Source organism: Kryptolebias marmoratus, linkage group LG2 (genome assembly GCF_001649575.2).
Source record: "Kryptolebias marmoratus isolate JLee-2015 linkage group LG2, ASM164957v2, whole genome shotgun sequence".
In the NCBI taxonomy this organism is placed as follows: domain Eukaryota; kingdom Metazoa; phylum Chordata; class Actinopteri; order Cyprinodontiformes; family Rivulidae; genus Kryptolebias; species Kryptolebias marmoratus.
The window spans coordinates 21,394,318-21,422,096 of record NC_051431.1 but is presented as its reverse complement, the minus strand read 5'-3'; the positions used below and the strand labels follow the sequence as shown (position 1 = coordinate 21,422,096).

At 41.6% G+C, this 27,779-nt stretch overlaps 2 protein-coding genes across 5 annotated transcripts in view; one reads left to right on the top strand and one right to left on the bottom strand.

Moving 5' to 3' along the window:
* The window catches only part of LOC108238176 (beta-galactosidase-1-like protein 2), a 32,209-nt gene extending 12,005 nt beyond the window's left edge, over window positions 1–20,204 (bottom strand). The window contains exons 1-13 of the mRNA XM_017420086.3: window positions 19,746–20,204; window positions 18,930–19,115; window positions 18,634–18,702; window positions 18,216–18,311; window positions 17,426–17,534; window positions 13,761–13,853; window positions 13,570–13,651; window positions 12,826–12,890; window positions 12,332–12,416; window positions 8,659–8,802; window positions 7,217–7,297; window positions 3,425–3,531; window positions 174–320 (exon numbers count right to left, since the gene is read on the bottom strand). Coding sequence (XP_017275575.1) covers window positions 174–320; window positions 3,425–3,531; window positions 7,217–7,297; window positions 8,659–8,802; window positions 12,332–12,416; window positions 12,826–12,890; window positions 13,570–13,651; window positions 13,761–13,853; window positions 17,426–17,534; window positions 18,216–18,311; window positions 18,634–18,702; window positions 18,930–19,115; window positions 19,746–19,849 — 1,368 coding nt within the window. The 5' untranslated portion in view covers window positions 19,850–20,204. The remainder of the gene's footprint in view (window positions 1–173; window positions 321–3,424; window positions 3,532–7,216; window positions 7,298–8,658; window positions 8,803–12,331; window positions 12,417–12,825; window positions 12,891–13,569; window positions 13,652–13,760; window positions 13,854–17,425; window positions 17,535–18,215; window positions 18,312–18,633; window positions 18,703–18,929; window positions 19,116–19,745) is intronic.
* A 1,127-nt stretch (window positions 20,205–21,331) lies between these two features.
* Window positions 21,332–27,598, top strand: glb1l2 (galactosidase beta 1 like 2). 4 transcript variants are annotated; one of them, XM_017420087.3, is made up of 19 exons: window positions 21,332–21,798; window positions 21,948–22,155; window positions 22,293–22,361; window positions 22,446–22,541; window positions 23,183–23,291; window positions 23,487–23,579; window positions 23,682–23,763; window positions 23,906–23,970; window positions 24,363–24,447; window positions 24,522–24,659; window positions 24,774–24,854; window positions 24,981–25,087; window positions 25,313–25,459; window positions 25,550–25,621; window positions 26,279–26,357; window positions 26,474–26,561; window positions 26,752–26,866; window positions 27,134–27,250; window positions 27,392–27,502. In XM_017420087.3, exons 2-19 carry the CDS (start codon window positions 21,992–21,994, stop codon window positions 27,500–27,502), a joined length of 1,818 nt encoding a protein of 605 aa, XP_017275576.1. In that variant the 5' UTR covers window positions 21,332–21,798; window positions 21,948–21,991. The 4 variants fall into 4 exon arrangements, with proteins under 4 accessions (XP_017275576.1, XP_037829977.1, XP_024862538.1 ...); XM_037974049.1 differs by lacking the exon at window positions 27,392–27,502 and having other exon boundaries at window positions 21,333–21,798; window positions 27,134–27,382; XM_025006770.2 differs by lacking the exon at window positions 21,332–21,798 and having other exon boundaries at window positions 21,992–22,155; window positions 27,392–27,598.
* Window positions 27,599–27,779: the final 181 nt, after the last annotated feature.

Genomic DNA, 27,779 nt, shown 5'->3' with positions numbered 1-27,779 from the left:
CCCACATCAAAACTCATTTTAAGCATTTATGTTCTTGATTTCTGCTTGTAAATGTTTAAAATAAGACAAAACAGAAGTATAGGAATTGTCCAGTAAGGCCACGATTTCTGATAATTCCACTTTTAACACAAGCGTTCTGACAAACTAAATGTGGAAATGTTGCGGGTCCTCACCAGCGCTCTGTCTCGGATGTTGTTCTTGGAGTTGAGGGACCCGCCGCTGGTGACGGTGGTCTCATACAGCGTGTAGCCATAAGACTGGCCGTTCTCGTTGTTGACGGGGAGGTTCTCCATGTTCACTGGCCTCTCAGATTTTAGAGGCTAAGAAAAAAAAAACGGTTTGGCAAAATGAGACCTTACGGGGATAGTACAAACCTTCTAAAGTGCGGTCGGTGTGTGAGCAATTAATATGTTACTTGTTGTAGGTAGCTCTTAGATCGACCTGAAATTGGAGAAATTTTTGAGCAATTCATCCAAAAACTATTTATTATTCTAGCAGGAACAGTAGGTGCTACAGCTAGGTGCAGGTGCCACTTTTTGCGCTTGCAAATAGACATCAAATTCTGAATAAATAGATGTGCAATGTGACATTGGCAGCTATTGGCAGCTATGTAATGCCACTTTTCCACCGGCTCTACAACAGAAGCCTCGCTCTGCCGCAATTGTTGAGCGGAGTAGCACAGCTGTTATCCACTGGAGATTTCAGGCTTTACAGCGCCTTCAGCTGGGGGACAGACGTCATTATAAACATTGCAGGGTAAGCTAATGCTGTTGTTTATAGTCCTACCGTTCGCTCTTTATGCTTGCATCTGGTCACACCCACGACCAATGAGTGAACAGGAGCTAAGCTTGCGCCGCCCACGAAAGCAGGGCCGGCCCGGCTGGCCCTACTCCGAAGCAGGGACCAAAGAAGCAGGGCCAACCTCGAAAACATGCCGGTGGAAATGCTCGCAAAGCAAGCCGAGTAGAGTGGAGCCGGGACCTTTAGAGCCCGTGTAAAAGGGGCATAAAAGACTGTAAAATACAGTTGGCATGAACCGGGAAAGTTCTGACACCAGGGTTGTTTTAAGAAGACGGCAATCCACTTTGGCCTCGTCCCCGCTTCGACTAGCTGTTAGCTTGCCAGTCCTGACAGAATTAAACTCCATTTCTCCGAACTGAGCTCAATCAAAGAGCTATCCATAACAGGTAAGACAAACACCGTTCATAACCTTTCCACTGAACCCCACCTTCAACAGATATGAACTACTGCTTTTAATTACCAAAAAAAAAACATGCAATACACAGTGAGTATTTCTGTGCAGACAAAAATTCATTTTTCACTCCTGTTTTCATACAGCTAGCTAAGATTTGCTGCATTTAATGTGTGAAACAAACAACTAAAACAAAAGCTCAGTGCTCGTGGAATCTCATCATGTTCCTGCTTGCCACTGGACTCCGCTCAAAGTGATGAAAGATTGAAGCTAATGAAAGAAGCTTTTCAGTCAGGAGTGCAGAGCAGGTGCTTTATTAAGCAACAGTGTTTTCGATACACTTAGGAGATGCATTATGCATTTTCCACAGGGCAATATGGCTTCCTGTTACAACACAATTTACTACACGACGCCGAACGCAAAGATAAACTATCCGACTTGCGAGGATCCACTCGGCGTCTGAAGAGAAACCACTCGTGTGCTGGTCAGGAGCAAAGTAATTGGTGTCTCAGAGGGAAGCAAATTATTGCAATGGGGACTGAATAATTAATGCAGGGAGAATCGCCAGACGTGCTCCACCTGGTTTGAATATAAATGCCTCTGAGGAACATGGTGTAAAATACTTAAACTAGACTAGCGGACGTGAAGGCGAGAAGACGCCGTGGACACCATTCAAACGGGTTCCCTTTTTGTTTTTTCTCTCCCCCCTTCTTTGGCAAGGGAGCGCTTACTGTTGCATTCAGACTTGATTTCCACCAACAACAAGCTGCTTTACAGTCGTAAAGCTGCGCAACGCTGATTACTGCTCGAACGCGGCAAATGTCCTGCTCGCCACCAACGGCGGTAGCCGCTCGGACTTTTCCTCCGCTCCTGGAAATAACAGTTTAGGAGCACTTAGGTTCACCAGCGCAGGTACGGTTTCTATTTGGTGATTAATAAAATGGGACGAGTGCCACAAATGAGGATTTTGTTTATGAAAGCACATTTACCCCAGTGATTCTCAAACTGTGGGGCACGACCACTTCTTTTCTAGTTATTGGTTTGTAGATGGAACTGTAGCTTAGATGTCGTTCCATTCCTTCATATTCGGCCGCCACACGACTAAGACAGACGTGATGACGAACAGAAAAGAAAGCTTATCTCCTCTTAATTGGAGGAAAAGTTTAAAGTTTGCCGGCTGGCCGAGGTGCCGCTCAGGGACAAACGGTCGGGCCGATAATAGTTGAGTTTCACCAAGTGTTGTGTGATTGGTCAGGAGTTGTCTAAGCGGAAAAGCCGGTGAGCTTTAATGGAGCCATTTTGGTTCGACTTCTCTGCTGAGAAGCAGCTGGAGGCTGTTAGAAAATACAGCCGTCTTTACAACTGTTCCAGCAAAACTTAGAAACCTATGAACCTAAAAAGACCATGCAGAGACACAGGCGGCTGTTTGTGGCTGTGGTGGCCGGGAGGAAGTACTCCTTGGCCGGGGAGCGTAGGGTGACGTTCCCTTCGTTCCCTCATTATCGTGCACCGTGAGATTTACAAACGCCAAACGGCGTGTCGGTACAATAAACACGTCTGGTCGTCGGAGGAGAAGCAAAAATCTGTCCAAGGACAGGAGAGTTGAGAAGCTGGCCGGAAAGAAACCCGTTTTAACGCCGTAGGAGGAGGGAGGAGCTTCCTGGGAGTTCTGAGCCGAGTGTCTCGTGGACCATGTGACCGCAAACTGACTTCTTATGGTGTACGCCAGAGCCTTAAGCCTTAAATACTGTAATAAAATAACATCCGCCCTCACTTATTAAGGTTTACTTAACATTTCTGCCAAATATCGGCTCATGCTTTTATTTTTCCATAAATTAAACTGTACTGTTGGCTTTTTGTTTTGACAATAATACAATAAAAAATGCTCATTGCATCCGTTAATATTGTGATTTTTTTAATTCTTCCTCCAAAGGAAGAAACGCTTGAGAACCACTGACTCTGACTCCATACGAGGCCGCGAACACACACAGGAGTCTCTTTTAACAGTAGATAAACAATCACAGGATGCCGTTGCTTCATTTAACCACACTGCTTTTGCAAATTGTCATTGTTTTCCACTGAACTGATTGCATTTCTTGTATTTATTTTGCAATTTGTGCTCTGCTCCCGTCTTCAGGCAGCCCTTCCACCCAGATTATTTTAATGAGACAATTTTTCCCTGTTGATTGCATCTAAATGTTGCCCCCCCCCCGAAGTGGAATAAAAGCTCACCTTTTCTGTTAAATGCAGATTGCTCCACAGTGACAGGTGCTGCTGGATGACCACAGGCTGATACGCTCTCCTCTCGGGAGGAGAGGGCAGCTCGGGGAGAGGCTGGGCTGAAATAAACAAAAAAAGAAAAAAAACAAGGACAAAACGTGAGCGCACTTCGTCCGCCGTCGTCTTTTATTCATCCAAGTGACCTGGAAGACTGGAATTATTACACGAATGTTTCCAACTTATGTAACATCTGTTTAGGAACTAAAACTCTACACCTTATTAAAACGTCACAGCAAGAGATTTTTTTTTTTAAAAGTTTAAAAAATAGGCTTTCATGCCATTGTGTTTCAAAAAGCAAAAGAAGAAAATCAGTGAAGTCCTTTCATCCTGAACTACTAAACTACTAAATTAGCCATTTCCTGCTTTGCAAAGAGGTTATTAATATCTCCAACATCTGCATCACTCGATACAAACCATAACAAAAAACTAAAAAATACACCTTTTAACGACTCCTTGGGTGAGCTCTTTGCCAGCTTGCGTCTCTTCCCGAGCGGCGCCAAGTCCGTCAACTGCTTTTAAAGGTGTTAAAGCTTACAGGAACACCAGCGGTCCCTCTAGGAAAGACTTGACAGCCTTTCCTTATCGCCAAGCGGTAAAAGCCGGCTCACTCAAAAGGCAGGTTTGAGGATAACACTTTTTTTTTTCTAGACAACTCGTTCTGGGTCCAACACACCAACGAGTACAAGTCAGGATCGTCAGTAGAAGCGTGCGTCAAATACACCGTGGCAGGAATAAAAGGGTTTGTTTTTTTTTGGTGCTTCTTACAATTTCAACAATGATTTAATGTGCTTCTCATTGAAGTCTTCCACCTCAAAAGAATTTTTATTGATTGATTGCAAACAGAATTGCTTAGATTAGACCAGATAACATCAAGAACAAACTAACTGCAGATGCAGAGTCTGTAATTTGTGTCATTCGGGGACGCCAATGCATCATTAATACTACTCTGTTAGAAAGAAATATTCTGTCTTGTATCTCATTGCACGGCTTTGAAATTTTAAAAAAAAGTGCAGCGTAGTCAAAATTCACACAAAAAATGCACAAAAACAAGCAAACAAAAATAAACAGTGGGGATGAATGGGATTTCGGCGAAACTAAGGAGAAAACCCAGCCATCTTTGAAGCTCTACAGCTCAGATGTACTTTATAGCAGAAACACCACTCAAAGTTTTAATGGGTCACACAAAGTATGACTTTACATTTCTGAACTGGCACTTTGATAGGTTTTACCATTTTTACACCATTGCAGCTTAAATTTTCTGACTTTTGGAGATTTTTTGCTATGGAACTGAGTTGATGTCTCACACTAACATCTGAGCTGTGTAAAAATTTTTAATCTTTTGCAAACTTCTCTTTTTTTTTTTTTTGACTCCTACAGCTTTTTGGTACGCAGACAAATTAAACATCAAAACGAAGAGATTTTTGTCTCCTTTCATCCAGTGTGTCTCTCACTGCTACGGGACTTAAGGTTTTCTCTTAAATCTCCGCAGATTACAGAGTGCACACCCAACCTTCCACTGACTACAGTTTTATTTCAGCTCAAAATAGTCTCGTCAAAACTGGAAGGAAAGGGTCTTCTTAACTCGTTATATCTTCTTCATAAAAAGCTGGAGAAACAAAAATGCACATGCGTTTCCGTCGCAGGTTTCTGCCTCGAACGGTTCGGGTTTATAGATTTTGAACAGCGATTGTTTGAGGCTTAAATTGCGGTCTGTTTCTGTCTGCCTCTCTTAAAGCTGAACTGAAATCAAATCTAAAAAAAAAAAAAAAAAAAAAAGACATTTCATGTATGTTATTTAGTCAAACACATCCACACATCATTGCAAGGATCTATTTATCTGACCTAAAACTGTTTTTAGCTTCTAAGTCAATATTTTGCGAAGTGGTTGATTTGTGGGGCGGAGCTCCGTCCCGGATTCACGACGAGCGCTGTGCCCCGGCCGGCCAAGAACCCTACGCTGCTGTTCGGTTGTTCACTAGTGGAAATGGAAGAAGCCTTTTTTCGAACATGAAGAACTGCTGGAAGACTTTGTGGGACGAATGAATAAACAACCATACCAGTACAAACCTGAACCGACGTCTAAACTAATCAATAGCAGTTTCAGACTCTGACATTTGTTTTATCCCACATGGATTGTTTATATTTTTTCATTAACAACAAACTGCTCTGAATCACAAACTGATCTCAGGCTGTCGGCCTGTAAGCAGCTCAGACCTTTTAATGACAGCGCGCGTTCACGTCACGTTTGAAGGAAAACTTCCTGTTGCTCGTCTCCTTCTCTGTGTAGATGTCCTCCTGTCCATTTGACTTTCTTTTAAAAATTAAAAATAGACAGGACTGCTACTGGCAAAAGGTCCTGTTTTTTTGGAGTGAAGCCAGTCCACGGCAGTAACGAGGGTCGGAGCGGTGCTTCCCTTTGAAGTGATCCAAACTCGAGTTCTGATAGCAATTCCCACATTGGAGCTGATGGATCCAAATCGGAGGAAGATTTATATCTTTTGGGAAACCAAAAAATGAAACTCCAGTGGTACAATTACTTCTAACGTACTGAACTATATTGTACCGGTATTCATCTACTCACTGATGAATGACTGAATGCTGTGAACCTCAGAAGCTTAGTGGACATCACACATCAGGGGGGTCATGGAAAAAGCCAAAAACACCTAGGTGATTTCTTCAATGTTAGGTATTTTTTTTAAAAAATAAAGAATTGTATAATTTTTTTTTTTTTAATTTTACAATAAGCATATTTTATGCTTTTCTTTCAACTGATGTTGACTTCAAAACACTTCAGTTCAGCTTTAAGTTTGTTGTCAGGGACTAACAGACATAGATGTGTTGTTACCACGGTGACCCTGAAGAGCCACTGACAGCAGCCGTTAACATTTCAAATGATCTCCGTCCTCTTTACACTTCAACGCAGTTCATACTGCAAAATGTAGACATTTCTTCTTCGTTTAGATTACTCCAAAACTGGTGTTACAGTGAAGGGTTTGTTTACAGTTCTACAACACCTTTTTGCAATTTTTGACAGCTGAGAAACGGCAAAACTAAACTGCGTCCCAGGTTCTTTTTTAAGAAACCGCAATTAGTGTTTGCCCTGTAACAGATCAGCCCGGATCCACGTCAAGCTGGGCCAAAACAAGCCCACCGTAAGAACGGCGGCGGATGTGATTTACATCGTGTGACAAGCAAGCCGTAATAAAACATCAACTGGATCTAATTAAAGAATTAGGTCATGCGTTTGTGGTTGCTGAATAAAACACAAAGGATGTTCAGTTTATTTGCCTCTCATATTCAGGCCACTGCTCATTGTTCAGCCAACTCCAAAACGTACGGATGACTCACGCTCAGGCAGCCTTTCAAACCCTCTTCAGTCACCTCGGAGCTGGGCAAATTGTTACTCCGTCGTGTTGGATTCATTCCCACATTGTCAAAAGCTTGTTCTGGCCACAAAACACTTGAGCCTTCTGCACCCCGCCCCGCCTCCCACAACCACAAAAAAAACTCATGTTTTACAAACAGGGGAAACGGCACGGATGACAAAAACGGGAAGCGCATCCGAGTGCGAGTTTGGGTTACCGGAGCACGACGCTCGCAATAGCATGCAAAGTTATCCTGCTTGATCCGAGGGAGAACAGGTCCTACAAGGAGAATCAGCTGAAGTGGGGAGATGAAAGGGGAGGCAGGGAGGGAGGGAGAACGACACATGGCCTCATCTCGGCAACGGCGAACAACACTCACTGTGGTAGCGGCTGAATAAATTCCTCAGAAGATGATACTTGGTGGTGTAATCCCCAGCCTCGGATAATGGAGCGTCGTAATCTGAAAGATAATGCGCTATCAGAACAGTAGGCTTGGGAGCCCCGGAGAGGCAGGGGTGCCTCTTACCGTGGCGGATGCTTTTTTTGTGCTCCCCCCTATCATAAATCTTGAGGCAGCAACGGGCCGTAACACATTCTAAGTTATCTTGACAGAAAATGGAGCCTTTTGGCAGCGAAAAAAAAAAAAAAAAAAAGCCTAGAAAAAAGACTTTCAAAGGGGTAAACACAGGTAGAAAGGACTGCTGAAGGTCAGAGGTGGTTTTTCTAACGCTAAAAAGGGAAAAATCATGTTAAGCAACATTTAAAACAGAGAATAAGACATATTATACCATCTTAATTTACATTTTTCTGTGTATTTATTATCAGCTGCTGCCATGAAAGGCAGGTGATCGTGTGCTTCTGTGTGTGTGCGTCGGAGTCAACCCTGTCTGTTAGCAAAATATCTCACAAACCACTGGATGGATTTGAATGAAACGCTCAGAAAGTAATCATTACCTGTACATCTACAACTCATTAATTGTAGGAGTCAGTCAGCCTGATTGAAAATGACTGCCACAGATCATAACCACAGCAACACTGAACACTGAACTAAAATTTGATGTGGTCGTAGCTGAAAGTCATTCACAACTCGTGCTCAGAGCGCCAACAGATCACATTAGATCTCTGTTTGAAAGACATGCGGACATGCGCTCCCTCAAGGAATGTTAGCTTAAGGTTCATTAGGTAAGAAAATATAACATTTTTGTGCACATGTTCAAATATCAGAATATTTATAGTTGTTATAGTAAATGTAGCCAAATACTTGGAGGCCTCAGACTGACTGCTCGGTACTGAATCGTGTTTGTTCAATGAAAAATGATGGGGTATATCTAGCTTCGGCAGTGCTGGAGAACACTGAATCGTACAATGTACGTTTTCAAGCTTACAAGGAACAAAGATTAGGAGGTAAGTGTTTGCTAAATGATCAGAACGAGGCCCATAAAGAGCTGCTATCTGACAAGACCAAGAGACAAAAGAGTAAATTCAGGTTTTTCTTTTCCTTTTTTGTTTAATCTCGTGTAGCTACTGTCATAAAATTATTGGTCTTCCTCCAGCCCACCGTGCACGTCATTGCAATCAAGCAACACACAGGATAAATACAGCTAGGGATTAAAAGTTATAATGCTTTAAATTTTGATATGAAGTTTAGTTTCCATGTCATGATAACGTAAACCCCATTCTCAAAAAGCAGTGAAAGGTTATTCCCGTAAGGAAGGAAGAGAAGGAGGACCCTAATCTGAACAAATGTTTGTTGGCATTTTTCTTTGCCAAAAAAAATGTCTGTGGAAAATCAGAACAGGAAACGAGTTTCCTCCCACCTACCGTAGGTCGTCACCATGGGTTTTGGCGATGGCAGTCCAACAGCCAACGCACCATTCATGAAGCCAAAGTTGGTTCCTCCGTGAAACATGTAAATATTGATGGACATGTCCAGCTTCAGAATTTCCGTCACTACTTTTATCATATCTGTCATTCAAAAAAAAAAAAAGTAATTAAAACTCATTCTATTTATATACACTGACACTGATATATGACCAAGACAAATGACAAAATAAGATTAAAGAATCTTCAGATCTAATGGTTTTATAATCTTTACTGCATATGAAACACATGAATCTCACTCACACAGTTCATTATTGAGTAATGCTCTATAGGTGCCAACCTCCCTGCAAAATTAGGCACCTTTACTTTTTTTTAAGTCTTCAAACTGAGCTAAATGGTAAAACTGGACTAAGTTTAATGATTTGAATGAAGGGCAGCGGGCTCGGTGAATAACAACCGACGGTGACAGCTGCTGAGACCAACAGCTGGGCGAGCTGCAGTCTGAACTGTCAAACACACAAACTCACTCTGAATATCCCCGGCTTTGTTTTTATTGCCGCTATGCTTTCTGAGTGGCATCGGCGTATTGTTTTTTTCAATCAGAAAAAAAAAAAAAAAGCTTTCTTTTTTACATTTTTAGAATGTGGACGGGCTGCTGGGTGTGTCGAAGTCTGGGTAAAGGGGTAGCATCAGTGTCTGTGGCTGTCAAAAAAGCTCTACAGTTATGGAAAATGGTCTGTTTTAGGTGTTAGAAGTAGATTAGGATTAAAAGAAAAAAAAAAGCAATCACCTTCCTGAGTGTTACATTTAAACCACCCTTCATCGCTCTTTACTCTTATGTTTTCAACACGCTGGTTCCCCTAAGAGCGATCCTGGGTAATAAGTTTTCCAAGCGTTTTGAAGGTTTTTGATTTATTCATTTATTTTTACCATTGGTTGATCTCGTCTCTTTATTTTCAGTCCAGTCCTTGCATTGCACATGACTAATTTGTTTTAGAGAAATATATTTTTGACCCGATGACTCATTCGGGCATAAACAAAAGCTCCTTCCTCAAGTGGTGAGACACAGTTGAGAAACAATTTGAAATATAAACTTTCCCTACTTTGTTACTAGCACCCCGTTGCAAAAAGACTTCAAATCGGTCCCGTTTACTTTGTTACACCTGAAAAGAAAATGCCAGCTAGGCCTAAAATGGCTCATTTAGAAACAGCCCTGACAAACTATAAAGCATCTTTAGATTCAGTGGCATTAAGATAATATGACTGAGAAAATTAGACGAAATAAATAAAAACCGTACGGAGATTCTTCTCCATCTTTGGAAATAATTCAGCGTCGACAGGAAAAAAAAAAAAAAAGTGTTGCCAAGTGTTTGGATTCTTGCCGCTGGATGCAGAGGCTTATCAATCCATTCCGCTCGGGTTTTTGTTTGCCCCTCGTAAACAACGTGCGCAGATTAGCGTCGAAGAGAGTCCACGCTCTCCGTGTACGGCCTGTCTGAACGTACTGCAACAATCAAGAGTTCAGAGCTCCTTCCAGAGACAGATATGATGTGTTGTGTTCTGCTCAGCCGCGGCAGAGAGGTACTAGGCTACTAAGGACATAAACGTGAGCGTGAGACAATTATTCTGTCTCTTCTTGTGCGACTGTTTGCGGTCTAAATATAAATAGGAGGTACAGATTTCGGCTGACAGTGTCTATGTGATTTATTACAGCCTCGTATCACAATAACACCACTGCTAAAAGCAACAATATCAACAGAAGTTAAAGCAAATCAAATTAAAGCAGCTCTTCGACAATGAATGTTGACGAGCACAGCACCCTGAATGCTGGGTTTTTTGTTGTTGTTGTTGTTTATATGTCCTGTTGGAATGTCCTCTAAACAATTTATAGTATACACCAGAAAAAAAAAAGATCCGCTTTTATTTCATTAAAGAGAAACCCTAAAATTCAATTTGAGACATTACAGCTGACCAAGATAAAGGTGAAATGGCGTTACCCTTCTTGGAAGGTTATTACAAAGCCGGATAACTAAGTTTTCGGCTTTGTTTTAGTGCTTTTATATGATGTGTCTAGCACAATACATCACCTTTAAGACCGCTATCTGGCCCAACAATGGGAAAATATTGGTATTCTTTATGGTGCTTTAGATTTCATCACTCGGAGGGAAAAAAAAAAAAAAAGAAAACGTCGATGGGTCATCCCTCACGGAGGCGCATAAACTAGTTTGGTGCCCGTCTGAGTTTCAGAGGAGTCCTCAACTAAAATTAGTTATTCACTAAACCAAATAACTAAATCAATTCCTTTCTGATGGCCGTTATTTCCTCTGGTCTATTCCATGTTGAGCCGACTTATAATTATAACGCTGTGGCCTCTATCGTGTGTACATTTACATTTTCGATCTCAACAAGTGCTCAAGCACAATTTTTTTTTTGGTTTTGTTTTTTTTTGGCCCAGAAGCTGCCAACAAAAAGAAACACAATGAGGGGCGTTCGAGTCCCTGCTGGTTCCGACGGCAGCTTGTTGGAAAAGGAACGTTCATGTTACACGCTGCAAAAAACACGCAAAGCCACGTCACTGAAGGTTATTACCGACACTTTTTAAGTCTGAGGTCACTAACTTGTCAATCTTTACCTTGATTAAAACTATTTACTGTGTTGAATGCATTTATTTATTTATATTTATTTATTTTTAGCATTGCTATATGTAAATTGTGTTTATTTTTAGATTTGTTGCATTTTTTTTGGCTTTTTTTGTACTTTAAGATGAAACAATATTACAGAGCTCAGCCAGTTAGCATCAAAGAGGAAACGTAAATAACTACATATATATCAAAATAGAGTTTTGCAGAAAATTGCAGTTTTGTGCTGTCTTATAGGATCTGGTTTCACAGAAATGGTTCACTTGCATTTTTTTTTTTCTTTTAAGATAATTCAAAGCCGGTGCGTATAAGTCTGAGTCATCAGCACCGCGGCTGCAGGTTCCTGCTGGGAAACCCAAACGGCAATGTGTATTCTGCAACACAAGTGTACGTCCGTGGCGCCAAGGACAGGACAATCATTGCCAGTGTTTACTTTGACCTTCATAACAATACATAATAATAAAAACTGCCTACCTGAGACTCAGAGAAGCATATGTAAACACACACTACCCAGCAGCATTAAGCGGGTACTCTGCTTTTTGTGAATGAAGCTGGGGTTAGAGTCTTGTGGTCTCCAACGCCAGATAATTTATCTAACTGAGTCCCGCCGGCATTGACTTTGTCCTTCCCCAAACTTTCCCTGACACCGAGACAGTTTTATTCACAGCTAAAAAGGCTCGTCTAAAGCCTCTCCCCCCCCTGAGCACCAAGTCTCTGTCTCACCCTCGAGACAAGTTGGTTTTACCTAAAGAGATTCCATGCTGACTTTCAGAAACAAAACCTGCCTCGGCCGCCCGTTTTAAATTAGCCAGCGTTATCGACCCTCTGCACAGAGAGAAAACGTTTCACCTTTTACCCCGTCTTTCTCTCACAGGGGTACCCGTGTTTGCAGTCTCTCTCTCTCTCTCTCTCTCTCTCTCTCTCTCTCTCTCTCTCTTTCTCGCTCGCTCTACAGACACCCGGGGGAAAAAAAAAATCAATTTTCCCCTTCTTAACTGGTAATTGTTTTAGAGACAATAAAGCACGTCGCTTACCTTCAGCGTTGTACACGTGATGAAGTTCGCCCCAGAGGTCAAACCAGCCCGACCAGTACTCCATCACCAGCTTCGGTTTCTGAGGCTTGGTGCAAAGAAGACGTGGATTGGTGTTGGGAGGGTTTGCGCACGCAAAAAAAAAAAAAAAGCAGGGACACGTCTGACTGAGCTGCAGCTGGCTTTGCTGATTGTACGGTCGTAACATGAAACAAATTACCCTGAAACAGTCCTGCAAATTTTTAAACTCTTCATTTTCAAGATGGGTCCTACTGTAGCTCTAAGTCTGCACGGCTCTATTTACTGGAAAGAGCCTAATGTTTCTAATCTAAGTACAGATAAACAGGATACCTCAGAGAGTGCACAAAAATAATGTTGAGTTCTGTTTACCAACTAATTTTAATGTGTTTTTTTTTTTAATCTCTTGCTTTAGAGGGGGCAAATATTTCAAAACTAAAAATATCAATCGTTTTAAGGTTTTGCTAGATGCGACTTACTTGAACTTCATCCAAATACTTGATGGCATCCGAGTTCAGTTTCTGAAAATTGATTGCTCCCAGAGCTTCAGGAAAAGAAAAAAAAACACACAACGTTGTATTATTAATGTGCACAATTCCCCATGTGACGTTGTGAATTTACGGGCGAAGTTCTGAGCTTCACTCGTTCACAAGTTAGGGCAAACTCAAGGGTACGCAATTTGAAAAATGAGAAGATTAATTATTTCATAAAACCTAGAAAGAAAACTCACGATGAAATACTCAGGCTGATCTTAGTTTGCCCTCTTTAACATAAAGCGGTTCCAGTGCAGGTTCAGGACTAGACCAAAGATGGTTCCAGCTTCGAACTGGTTTGTTTGCTTATAATGGATTTTCTGATTTTGTGCACAGAACCACAAGATACAGTTCATCGCTGTTGTAATAAATGGCCTGACAATGGCCTTATAGCATTGGTTACTAATGCACGCATGTCAAAATCCTCAACGTGTCAAAGAAAAGGCCTTCAAATAATCTTTGTTTTTCTTGCACCGGAGCATTGCCGACCGTGAGCACGCTAAAAGAGCAACTTTCCGGGGCAACGCACAATTCTGTGTCAACAAATTGGTTCTGAGCTGCAGCTACATGGGCCGCCATTGGCTCAGACCTCTTGTCACTGTGCATAAAAACAACACACAGACCAACATGCCGTGTGTGTGTGTGTGTGTGTATGCTCAGGCTTGTATCTGTCGGCCTATTTGACAATACCTCCGTTCACTCGTCCGAACTTCAGCCCTTTCTTGTCGTCAGAGGTCAGCAGCAGCTCTGTGATTCCCCTGGACAGCAGTGCCTGGACAAAGCAAGGATTAAACGGATAAGCAAACAAAAGGGCCGAGCTGCCTCCTTAGCAAAGTTGGGGCTTCATTGATGATTCCGACTTGTAAAACGACGCTTCCTACCTCTTTGATGAAGGGCACGTACTTGTCATCTTTAGCATAGGCGCCATATTCGTTCTCCACTTGGACTGCTATGATGGGGCCTCCCTGGGAGTACTGCGCATTGATGGGCAAATGAAAACAGGGTGCGTTAGAAGGAGGGCTGGCACCCGGTTTTAAAACACAAAACCCTTATTGAGACGCTGAGCAGAAGAGAAGAAAAATAGGTTTTAAACGCTGAACAGTTTGACTTGGATTCACTAAATCGATACTAAAACTTAGTCACACATCCACTGCAGGCCAGAAAACAGTTAAGCCCTTTGGTGCTACAAAAGAAGTCCAGGCTAACTGTTTCCAAGCTAACAAAAAAAATAAGCTTCTCATAAACTTTGCCCTTCAGTCTTTCAAATGGTAAATACGTAAAATGACTGAGTCGAACCTGAAGCGACCGTTTTCTTTAGGCCTGTATGTGGCTTTCTGTTTAAATGTTCAAACTGCAGATTAACAGAAGTACACAAACCCAGTAGGGATATCGACACAAAACCATCATCATTACATGTTAGTGGGAAGCCTCATTCACCAACAATCGCTCCAATTTCCACAGCATCCTTTGTACGTCCTGTTTGTCCACTTTTAATACCACTCTTGTGAGAACACTCGACGTGCACATTCAAACGAGTAACAATGAGCGAAAAAAAAAAAATGCCACCAGTCTCCAGACATTCTTCTGTATTTGTGTAATGATTAACTGATTGCTGCTAGTAAGAAGGTAGGAGGTTCTAGTAAGAAATATGGACGATGAAATATAATCATGGTTATAAAAGTTGAGCATTTCAGACTAGTTTTTCTTTGACTTCCATTATATCATTAATAGAATCTTATCTTAAACCATTTTAATGCTTCTGTCCTTCATATGCTGTATTGGTAATCAGGTGCATATGAACTGTTCTCATTTCAGTGAACTAAATCCATGACTGGAGAGGAAGTATTTATTCTGGGTCCAACTGGAAGCGAAAACACTAAACCCAACACAAGAAAATGGAAGTGATGTCACCCTGCGGGGCATTAGGACTTATCACAGCAGACATTTTGACTCATCGTGGCAGGAAGCAACACTTGTGAGACTAATTTTGTTAATGATTACATTATGTCATGCTCCCAGTAAGCCAGGGTGTTAAGCAGAATTTGACAATAAAATTTTTTTTTTTTTTTAGATAGGCAGCAGCTTCCTGCCTATCTCCAGTGGTCAATCAGCGAGAAGCAGGATCCACCAGTCCGTCATCTTTGTTCGGTAAACTCAAATAAATGTATTGCAGTTGTTTTCAACAAGCTACACAATCCCAATAACCCACACCACTGGCCTGACTGACTTCCATATTGAAGTTCAGCCCTCGATTTGGACTTTTTAATTTGGTTTAGGCTAGCTTTACTAAATTATTCTGAATTATTCCTTTTGTTGTGCCCAGTCCAGCCAGGTCAAAACAATTGGGGGCTCGTCCGGGATTTGAATTTGGGACCTCTCGCGGGGGTCGTACCAGTTAAAACGGCGGAACTGCCAGCAATGAAAACAGTCTATTATAAAAGAAAAAAGAAAAAAAAAACGCTTGCTTTTATCACTTGCAGTCTCAGGCTATCATGAAACCAAAGGTGAATAGAAGGAGAAGGCAGAAATTAATTAGCCTGGCACGACTATTTGGCGAATTCTTCAAGGGATCCTCATCCCGGATTCCTTTGCCAGCTGATCTTGTGACCGATACAGGCTTAAATAATCTTCAGCCTGATTACCGGAGTGAGCTGCTTGATAGCTTTTCAATTTGGCATTTCGCCATTTCTTGAGAGGTAGCTGCACAAAATAAAAAATTATAAGTAAATAAATATAAAATTGAAGAATGGGTTGTCGGCAAGTTTCCAAATTACAAAATGACACCAAGCAGCACAGCATGCAGTTTTACTGGCAAAATAAAGATCCAGGTTATTAATTGGGCCAGCCTTGATCTTGTCCTCTAAACGATTTCTCAGTCAACTACCACGTTCAGCCAAACAATCCTGGTCAGCACTGAGCATTTATTAAGCTGGAGAAATGTAATGCTTCTTATATCTGAAGACAAACAGAACTGGGCTACAACAGGTCTCAGTGGCGTGTTAACAAAAACACATTTCTAACAATGCTGTAAAAATGACAACACCTTTAATGTCCGCACTGTCCGTTGGCAAAGGTAAACCACAAGTTGTAGGTCCACACTCGCCATCTTCTCCTGTGAGCTCCAACTCGGATAAATACGACCGACTGTCAACGTGGCGTGAGGTACAGTTTTCCACGTGACGGTTCACACAAGTACGCAACTTCGGAGTTGTGAAAAAGTCACGATTTGCTTCTCGACAAACAGGTGCGGACAAACCCTTCCAAATGTGTTTCTACTTAACAGAGCCCGGAAGCAAAAATGATAATGAGTTCATCAAAAGTTTATTGTTTTCGTCAAATCGGTGTGAGCAATGTCAATATCGCACAAGGCTGCTTGCACTGCAATAAATCCTAGGTTTTTAATATTCCAAGCGGCATTTATACACATTCAGGCTCTTCACCTTCCAACCCACAAAACAAAAGTGAACTTGTGACCCCCAGAGTACGGCTGGTTGAAGTATACAAATACCGCTAATAAGCCAATTTAAAAACCCGGGCAGAAACAACTTTAAAGAGCTGGAGATGTACGGATTAACCAATTCTCGAAAGCGCTGTGTGACCGGATTGGTGGGGCGGCCGCGCACCGGCGCAAGCTTCGGAATTAAATCTAGACGGGACCGGCTAATTATGTCTTCGCACGAACAAAACCCCGATCCATTCAATAATTAGATGTAGAAGTCCACGAGCTGCTTTGTTTTCTACGGGAGTTCCACTTTAAAGTAAATAGGTGAAATGCTAAAACAAAAAGTGTCGTTTGTGTGAGAAAAACGAATCCCCTGTAGACGCTTCCTTTAGGGGACAGCTCTTCCTCCTTCTGTTTAGCAGTTTTGTTTTCTCATTAAAGCCGCTCATCCTTTAAGAGAACTGCAGAGGCGCCAGGATACGAAACACTAAAAGGAGTGCTTCGCCCCGATCGTGTGGATCGACCGGTGTTATCCAAGATAATTAATGCCTCATTATTTAGAACACGGAAAATGAGTTTGCTGCCCACTGCTGAGTCCTTGTCAGTTCTTACATGTCGCACTGAGCTTCATTTATGTGTTTAACTGTGAGTCGGGTTTTACTGAAGTGCTTTGCCATTTTTAAACAAGAGGCCGGCCATTATTTATAAAAGTTAGTCTCAATACCTGACGTACAAATCAATGTTTCGAAGCTCCTTGAGTTCATGTTGAACTCGTGTCCTCGTATCCCGATTAGGGGCTGAATCCTCTCGTGTCAGATCACGTTTTTGCTGCTCGGAGAATCGGACAGCCGGCAGTGCGTCAGGAAACGTGTCATACGCGGCGTTTCACAACCCGCGGTGGGGTCCAGGCCTCAAATTGGGGAATGACAGCGTTAAGGCACGCAGAGCCGCGACTGCGATGGCACGAGACGAGGAGCAGAGTGAGGACGGCGCGATCACAGCCGTCGTCGCGATTGTGAATTTTCCTAATACCGCACAGCCCTGGAGGTTGAAACGCACCCACGCTGTTCTTAAATGGAACAGTTTTACTGATATGCAGCGTACCTGATGTGGAGCGACTCTCTTCAGGAGCTGATCGAAGAAGGAACTGACTGCATCCGTGAACCCTGGGTAGGTCGTCCGTAGCTTCATGTTCTGATCTCGCAGTAGCCAACTGGAAGATCGAAACACGGCGAAGAAACTCTTTTAGTTCCCGAAGTTCAAAATAAACAAATAGCACCGATCTAAACACGACTAAGGTTTTACCCTAGAGAATCAGCTGTTAAACACCTCGTTTTGGTGATTATGAAATAAGCACCGTCCCAAGGGCGAGATCACTCCAAAAATACCTTTCCTTCAGTCTTTTCCTGCCAACAATTACCCAATTATCTGTCTAAATGTATTTTAATTACACAAGTAAATGAATTCATCCTTGAAGGGATACGGGCTTGTCAGATTTAATTATCGCTCGCTCCGAATGTCTCGCTGAAAGTCATCAGTGACTTTCATCGGAGTAACAAAAGTGATCAGCCTAAATGATGTCGATTTCATTGACCTCTATTCCTAACGCCCTGTAAGGTGGGCCACGGAAACAAATTACTCTCCAGCAGGAACACGGCCGCTGGATCGTGCACTTAAAGAAATTCACTTGACTTTTTAGCCCCGCGGCAAAAGAGACAACAAACAGATTACTTGACTAAACAATCCATTTCCAATCCAATTTTTTGGGAGGACCGCTGAGCACACCCACAGGCTAAACTAAAATTATTCAGCGCATTGTTGCTATGACTAACAGGCAAACAAAAACAGCATTTAATTCTGGTTCTTGTTGGGGTTTTGTTGTTGTTGTTTTTACCTTGGCAGTCCACCTAAATCCCATTCGGCGCAGATGTATGGGCCGGGACGCAAAATCACCCACAGGCCCAGGTCGGCTGCAACATGAAGGTAAGCCCTAAAGAAAGAGTGAAAGAATGAGGCGTATTTAAAATCAGCACTAACGCCAATATAAGGTGAGCGTTACTGTTTCCAAATTAATGTAAACGATGGCTCTTTAATTTCCTTTTTAGTGCATTTGTTTCTAATATCACTTTGTATGCAAGCAACACATTTGATGGTTGAAGGATATGCTAATCAAGAAAGCCGTGCACAATTGAATCAACACTTTCAGAGAGGAATCAGCGCCAAGCGAAGGAGCTGTAACACCTCGTGCAGTGCAACAGTGCCCTCTGCAGGACGTTCCCTCTCCTACCAAACCTCTAAACTGGAGTCCTTACTCCAAATCCAGCTGATCCTCAAAGTCAAACACCCCTCTCTCGGGCTCGTGCAGGTTCCATGGCACGTAACTGCAAAGACAAAGACAACAGCATATGCGATTGACAGCTGTCCATTTCAGTTATTATTACACTGTTCTTTTCTAAGTTCTTCATAAAACTATGCCTCTTAGGTTTAGTCAGTTTGGCTTTTGCCCGCTCAGATTAAATCCGCCCTGCCTACGGCGAGCCACCGTGCACTCTTCGCTCTTGTGCTCTGATGTCTGCACAGGCGGGGCTGAGCTGCACGGGGAGCTTACGTTGTGAGAGTATTGAGGCCGCAGGCCTTCATCTTCAGCATTCGGTCTTCCCAGTAGGCTCTGGGAACTCTGAAGTAATGGACGGAGCCCCCCAGGATGCGGAAGGGCTTCCTCTCCAAAGTGAAATGGGACGAGTCGGCCCTCAGACCCTCTCCTCTGTTCATCTTTACAACTTGAGGACGGTACCTGGGGGGGAAAAGAAACAATTCAGAAGCGACTAAATCGTGACACTCGACGCACAGCCATTTCTCCGGGCTCAGAAATCTCCTGTCACAAGGAAAGAATGCAGCGCTTGTGTGTTATCTTGTTGTTTTTGTTTTAGTTGATTCTGTGTTAATCATTAAATGAATCCCTGCGTTATTGCTGAGCCAGCTGGGAACAATTTATACTGCTTTTAATTTTGACAAACGGTCAGTGTGGGGGAGAGGAAATAAAAGCAGCTCTCATTTAAATGTTTCTGTGACCCAGCAGAGCAAAACCAGGCTGACTTGATCCCTATCTGATCAGCAGGAATTTCACCTGACCAGCTGAAACTCACCTCAGAAACTTAACACACACTGAGGCAGATAAGGTAACCTGACAGACAGGACGGACAAGTGAAAGTTCACGGGTAGTTTAGCTCATTTCTTTGCAAAAAAAAAAAATAATAATAAGAGAAAAAGTAAAAGAAATAGGAGCAGGAAAGTAATTCAGCAAGTACATGAAAACAGAGCAGGAGTCATAAAACTGAAAGTTTTCATCTGACAGTGGGCGGGGCTTCTCCACACCTCCATGCATGACTTCTTGTTGTGTTACGCTAGGAAGCGCTCGCCTTACCTTGTCATCTGATAAACTATGATCACTGCTGCAGCGACGCAAACAAGGAGCCAATATCGCTGTTTTAAGGACAGGCGAATGCCCAGCATCGACGAGTTTTCCATTGGCCGGGCAATAACAGCGCGACTTCACTGACAGCTGCTCCCTCTGGACGACTTCGCTGCTTTCAGGCTGTTACGCAGTGCGCATGTCCGGAGCGGCCAAGTCCTCCTTCAGAAAACATCTCCGCTCCTGGTCCAAACAATAAGACGGTTATGTCACCTCTTTACGCTCCAGCGCTGTGTCGCGCTAAAATGGCGAGCTGCCACATCAAGCCATGGCTCTAACTTCTCGGAATAATGTCGAACTGAGTAAATAAAGGCTAACTAAAGGAGTCGCGCTAGCTAAAACGCAGACTTGCTTGTGCTGTGTTTTGGGACAGAGGAGCAGCGCGTGACAGCTACCGTTAGCGTTTAGGGACCGTCACAAAAATAATCGGGTGTGGAAAACAAACAATAATAAAGATTAAATAAAACACTACTTTGTTTCTCAAAATAAAACTGTTCACGCCGGCATGTATTTGACAATTAACCACTATAACATTATTACATAAAAACAAAAACATTTTAATAAAACAAGCTGATTTGGGAAAGTAAAACTTTTGGGCGTGATCCCTAATCTCCCAAATTTTCAGGCTTTTTTTTTTAATTTCTGGGAAAAAAAACTTTATTAAACAATAACAATGACAAAGGTAGGAGAGACAGCATAATGCAAAACCGAGGTTGCAGATTTCCAAACAAATGTATCCACACATCAGTAACTTCATGAGAAGCTAAACTTAAAATCATTAATCATTTGCAGTCTGGTAGCGCAGTTTTAAAGAACAACACATTGCCAACAGTTCTGTGGCTTCCAACCTTTTTGCTCTTTGGCATTTAATTATATAAAAAGCAATGTGTGGTCAAATGTGTAACTGACTCTTCCTTGTAAGCCTCTAACACAGTTTTTTCCCCCTTTACTTGTACATACAAACCAGTTTATTTAATCTATTACACTGTATAATCAGCAGCTACGTCTGTGGAACTGTACATACAAATCTGCAAAAGTTATATTACAACTACCCATCCTACAACACCAGTAAGCACACATGTATGTAACTCCAGCTGCTATTTCAGGCACTGCAGACACCTTACTCTTCCTTTACTTTATTCTATTCTGGTCTTATTTTACTGTATTGCCTTTTAATACTCTACGTTAATAGGGAGAGATGCCAAACATAATTTCATTGAAGGTCATACAAACAGGTTGCTATTACAAGAATGTGGCCTGCCTACTCTAATGCTAGATTCAGTCTTGATTCAATAAAGTAAATCATGCAATTAGGATTCTCATCTTGAGATATCGTTATTGTAGAGCAAATTCTGTTCGGGCACACGTAGGCAGCCATCTTCTCTATATGGTATACCTGATATGCGATAACAGGACAAAAGAAACAAATAAAAACACACAATTTCATTGTACATGAGTACGATGACAATGAAGTTCTTCAAAGATCTGATGTATCACAACAAATCAAGCGTTCGAGGAAAGGTTCTCATTCTGAGAACAGATTTTCTTCTGCCACAAATCATCTCATGGCCCCTGTGAGCTTTAAATTTCTCTATGAAGTACAGGTAAGACCAACTTAGATAAATACCAACAAATACGAAGAAATGTAGCTTGCAGATACAATGCATGGTTATGGTAATCCACACAGTTCCTGAGACCACAGCGCTCTGTCTTTATGGTTCAAAAACCACGAGGATGTTGTTCTTTCTGCATCACGAAGCTACATTGCTGTGGCAAGTGTGATACTTCCTTTTTCTGTCTGCGAGAAGAAGAGTAAAAAAAAAAAAAACAGAGAGGGAGCATTATTACGCTGTTGTTGTAAAACAACAATAGTTTCTCTTGTCCTCTGTGTTTGAGGCCTCCCAGCACCACCTGACTCTCTCTCTCTCTCTGGTCAGCTCAGAGTCGAGGCACAGCTCTGGCTCTGTTTCTGTTCTGACATTTTGGACACTCATAACAACACTCGGTAAGCCTTTTCTTTCAACATAAAACAAATGCACATTTGATCTAAAATCTCTGGTGCATATTTTCCTGTTAATGTATGCTAACATAATTCAGACTCTTTCATACATTTTTTGAAGCTGATCATCTCTTTCTGACTCTTCGTTTTATCAGGTAGCTGGTTTCGCCACCCCACCTGATTTCACTCAGACGTGACCATGAGCAATTTGAACGGTCTGAGGGCCGACTCGTCTCACTTCACTCTGAAAGGAGAGCCCTTCTCCATCCTGGGGGGCTCTGTCCATTACTTCCGTGTCCCCAGAGCCTACTGGAGGGACCGGCTGCTCAAGATGAAGGCCTGTGGTCTCAATACTCTCACAACGTAAGCTCTTACTGTCAGTGAATCACAGTTTAAAGTAGGAAGATATAATAATGTTTTATGCTAATAAAATGAAAAGTAAGAATTGTGAGAGCCACTAAACTGCGCCGTTGAATAAGTGTGGTATAACCCTGTTTCAGATATGTGCCGTGGAACCTGCATGAGCCGGAGAGAGGAGCGTTCAGCTTCCAGGATCAGCTGGACCTCAAGTAAGGTTCTTACTTTTTTTTTTAATTTTTAAAATCCGCTTAGGGGTTTTCACATGACACAGATTGTGTCTGTATTGCTTCCAGGGCCTATATCAGTCTGGCAGCAGAGGTGGGTCTCTGGGTGATCCTGCGGCCTGGACCTTACATCTGCGCTGAGTGGGACTTAGGTGGACTACCCAGGTGAACTCACCTGTCTGCTGGTAGATAGCTGGTCTTGGTTTATATGCTCTGTTTATGAAGTAACTGATTTGAACTGAACTCAGTTGATTAATTAAATTGATTGGAACTGAGTTAAACTAAACTGATTTGCACGGAGTTAAATTAAACTATATCAAATTAAGGCGAGTTGAACTTAATTAAATCAAACTGAAATGAACTGAATAACATTCAATTAAACTGAATTGAAATGAGCTGAACTCAATTGTACTGAATGTAACTGAGTGCATTAGAACTAAATTGAATTGAACTGAATCGAACTGAAACGAAGTTAGATAAAATGACCAACTGAACTGATGTACACTGACCAGAACTGAATGTTACAAAACTGAACTAAATTAAACTGGACTGAATTAAACTAAACTGTATTAAATTAGTCTGAGCTGAATTGAAGTAGACTATGTTGAACTGAACTGAATTAAACTAAACTGAATTTACCAGAACTGAGTTGAACTAAAATGAACTGAACAGATTTCAGCTAAAATAAAATTGAACTGAAATAAACTAAATTGCACCGATGTAAGCTGAACTGAACTGGAAAACCAGTATACCAAAGTGCCTGTGTTTTTGTTGTTATTGTTTTTTGTTTGTTTAATTTTCTCTAGCTGGTTGCTGCAGGATAAAGACATGCAGTTAAGGACAACTTATCCTGGATTCATAAATGCAGTTAATCTGTACTTTGACAAGCTCATCTCAGTTGTCAAACCACTGATGGTAAATGTCAATCTTTGTTTATTTGTTTGTTTGGTTGGTTGGTTGGATGGTTGGTTGGCTGCTTGGTTGGTTGGATGGTTGGATGGTTGGTTGGATGGATGGATGGTTGGATGGTTGGTTGGTTGGTTGGATGGTTGGTTGGTTAGACTTTGTGTTGACACTTGAACATTTTGCCATAACACTGCATGTTTTTAGTTCGAACTTGGAGGACCAATCATTGCGGTTCAAGTTGAGAACGAGTATGGCTCATATGCTAAAGATGACAAATACATGCCATTCATCAAGAATGTAAGTTCATTAATACCTTTTTTTGCCATCAACCTTCTTTCATATATGTCAGTTTGACCTTAATTCCAACTTCTTTGTATTCCCGTTTTCTTCTTCTGACAGTGCCTCCAGTCCAGAGGGATCAATGAGCTCCTCATGACTTCGGACAACTGGGAAGGCTTGAGTTATGAAGGGATGGATGGAGGTAACTGAGACATGACATTATATAAAATAAAAAATAAAAAAATAAAAACTTCTCAGTTTACTTCTGTGATTCCTTTTGTTTATACTTGTACCTTTAATGTATTGTAATATGTCTAAGAAGTCTTATATGTTGCTTCTTTCAGTTCTGAAGACAATAAATCTACAGAGACTGTCCTTTGGAGCCATCCAGCACTTAGCGTACATGCAGGTAAATGGTGGCAAAGTGTGGACTTCATGAAGATAATGTGGTCTGATTTTAATACTCAGTGTGTCTTGGCTGTAGATATTAGGTTGGTAACTTTTATAAAACCATTTTTGTCATATTTGCTAGGAATATTTTGACAAATGTCATACATCAGTCTATTTAAATGTGAAAAAAAAAACGACTTTTGACCCTTTCTAGTGCTTCTCATGGAATTTGTAAGAATCTGCTACGTTTGACTGAAAGCTCTTGTGCAACTTGCCATTACCTGGCTTTCCTTTAGGCCAAATCCAAAGTTAAAATAAGTTGTTTTGTTTCACACAACTGCAGTGTTTTCATTAGCTAGGCTATTTAACCTGCTTATTCCAGTTCTGTGTTCTGTTCTTCGTTCCGCAAAGCCTCAGAAGCCTCTAATGGTGATGGAGTACTGGTCTGGGTGGTTTGACGTTTGGGGCGAGCATCATCACGTGTTCCACGCAGAAGGTAAAGGAACCTAATTTACAATGCAACTTAGCTCTCCTCTGCACCGTGCTCCCTGTGTGCTGTCCCCCTGGCAGACATGCTGGCTGTGGTGTCCGAAATCCTGGAGAGAGGCGTCTCCATTAACCTCTACATGTTCCACGGCGGCACCAACTTCGGCTTTATGAACGGAGCGATGAACTTCGGCACCTACAAACCTCAGGTCACCAGTTACGGTAGGGCGCAAAGAACTTTTCAAGCTCAGAGATCAGAAGGCCGGAGAGGAATATGTTCCCCTGCAAAGCATCAGCGGTTTTTTCAAACTGGTTTTGCGAATGATTCATTGGCAGATTATGACGCTCCGCTCTCGGAAGCTGGAGACTGCACCACCAAATATCACCTTCTGAGGGATCTGTTCAGCCACTACCACTGTAAGAGCTTCCTCACCCAAATGTCATCATCACACTACAAAATTTAAAGGGAAGAGGTGTACACCTTCATACGAATTTAAGGTCGACTGGCCTTACTGAAAAGTATTTTGCCGACTTGTGTTCCAGCTGAGCCGCTTCCTGAAGTGCCCCCGCCTCAAGAGAAGAAAGCCTACCAGCCTGTTTTAATACAGCAGTACCTTTCTTTGTGGGACAGCCTTCAGTTCACAGACATGGTGAGCGCCGGTCTGTTGTGGCAGCTTATATAATAAACCTAAATGCAAGGTGCTGGAATCAAACTCAGTAAATACTGCACAACATCACTCAACCCAACTAATGTTGTTTCTAAACGTGTCATGGGTAAGCACACGTCTTTAGCACGCATGCCTGTATTTTTGTAGAGAACAAGAGTTGTTCTTTGAATGGTTATTTCTAATACCTTCGATGATTCGCCCGTGCAGCCGTACAGGTCGAAGAGGCCGGTAAACATGGAAAACCTACCAGTCAACAACAACAACGGCCAGGCGTGTGGTTATACTCTGTATGAAACCACCATCAGTACGGGAGGAGCGCTGCACTCTCGGAACAACGTCAGGGACAGAGCGCTGGTGAGGACACATGGCGCCATCAGTTCAGAAACACACACCGATGCAGTGTAATGGCACCAAAGTAGGCCTGTAACTGTTGCTGTTCTGCAGGTTTTTGTGGATCGACAGTTTGTTGGGTGCTTGGACTACAAGAGTCATGAGGTCCCACTCCCTGACACTGAGGTATTTCTTTTTGTAGGTTTGATCTGGACATCTCAGGTTGCTAAAGCAAATTTTTTTCAAAGCTTTATTGGACATTAAAAGGGCCGGGTGAGGATTCAGATGAGTTCAGCAATCTGTCTTGAACAATAATTCAAAAGAATTTGAATAATATACAGTAAAACAATTAACCACCATTAGCGCTTGTGCCTTTGATGTGGGAAACTTGCTATTCAGGCTTCATTAATATTAAACAAAACAGGCTTTAGAGTGACACATGTTTCTATCATGTCTCTTTAATGTTAGGTCTTGCTTATTTCAGCAAGACAATGACAAACATTATTCAGCGCATGTAAAAGCATGGCTGAGTGTTTAAGAGTTAAACTGGCCAGCAACATAAAACACCATAAAAACAACTGTATGCTCTGGTTTTGGAATCTCTGTATTAAGGCAAAAATCCAAACATTTCCTCTTTTTTTTAATCTAATTTTTTATGGTAGCTTACATATATTTTCTCAGTCATGAAAAATTCCTAAACTAAATGTCATACTTCGCATACTTTTTTTTTAAATGTTTGCTCTTCCTTGTTTGAATTTCTGCCTTTCCAACAAGTTCTCAAATACATATGAATCAAATTTTTAAGTGAACTCTTCAAATAACCTCCATGTTTGGGCATTAAAGGGTCAAAGGACGCTGGCTTTGCTTGTGGAGAACTGTGGAAGAGTGAATTACGGGAAAGCTCTTGATAACCAACGCAAAGGTATTCAAGCATTACTGTCCATCTAATTTAAATATCATATGTTTTTTGCCTTCAGACACCTCTGGCTGTCTCCTTAGCTTGTATGGTCAGTTGCCACCTGTTCATGTTTGTTACAGGTATTGTGGGAGACATTGTGTTGAATCACACCCCACTCAGAGGATTCACCACGTTCTGTTTAGATTTAAAGCCAAGCTTTATAAAAAGGTTTGTTGTCTGAATTCCAGTTTTCTTGTTTAGGATATTAAAACTTGCATTTTGGTTTTGCAAAATGGGTATATGAGAATGAGATGAAGTTCCAAACGTTTTTGGTGCTAATTAATCCTAATGTAAGGGAACTGGAGTAACAACTGGAGTGGGTATTCTGAATAAATGTTGATCCTTTTCCCTCCTCTAGGTTGTCTAATTCAGGTCAGTGGAAAACTGACTTCAAGTCAGTGTCTGTTCCAGGATTTCTCCAGGCCAGACTCTGTGTGGATGGCCCACCCAAAGACACGTTCATCAAACTCCCTGTGAGCACAAGTGATCAAGTACCTTTTGAAAATCTGCTAAAATATGGAGTTACAGCACTAATAACTATCCCTAATTACAACCTAGTATATCAGATAGTGTTTTTTAGTTCTATTATGAGAAAGTGAGGTTTTGGTTTTTAAAAAATGCACACTTGAGTTTGAAATTTATTTTAGCTGTTCTATGCATCCATGGGATATAGTTACTTTTTTAAAAACACACTTTCCTCAGTATCAGTTTACTAATCATAATAATGTATTTATCCACAGGGTTGGGGTAAAGGAGTTGTTTTTGTCAATGGGCAGAACCTTGGTCGTTACTGGATCATCGGACCACAGCATTTCCTTTATCTCCCAGGCCCTTGGCTCCGAAGTGGAGAGAACCAGGTACAATGTCCACTCAATAGTTACTGAAATTATATTATCAGCTAGGGAGGAATTTGTCCTCGGCTTCCTTGAACTATCTTTTAATGTTATTTTGTGGCAAACTGTAAAATTATCATTTTTCTGTTGGTTTTTTTTTTTCAGATTATTGTTTTTGAGGAGCAAAAAGTGGATGAAAAAATACAGTTTTCAGAAAATCCCGATCATGGAAAGACCATTGATGTGTACAAACTCCCCTTTTGCACACTGCTGTAAAAAAAAAGAAGAAAAAAAAACGTAAACACATTTTAACATGTGCACAAAACATTCTGCTTTTTGAAATAACATTTACTTCAAATTACAAGATATAGTGTGGTTATTAAAATATTTTAAAAACTTGTATGCAGCAGTCTTTTTAATGTGCTTTTGTTAAAAATGTACTTGTCAGTAATTTTTCACAAGTCTGTAAATCACAAACAGATGCTATCTTCTGTTATCGCTTCAGTCTGAACTTCGCTCTGATTAGATATGATCTGATTTGACAGTGGGACAC

Bases quoted from the DNA above. Each gene is read 5' to 3' on its own strand.
- glb1l2 (XM_025006770.2), top strand. From the start codon at position 21,992: ATGAGCAATTTGAACGGTCTGAGGGCCGACTCGTCTCACTTCACTCTG. The intron at 23,580-23,681 runs GTAAGTTCATTA...TTCTTCTGACAG, and splicing joins ACATGCCATTCATCAAGAAT to TGCCTCCAGTCCAGAGGGAT. The intron at 23,764-23,905 runs GTAACTGAGACA...TGCTTCTTTCAG, and splicing joins TTATGAAGGGATGGATGGAG to TTCTGAAGACAATAAATCTA.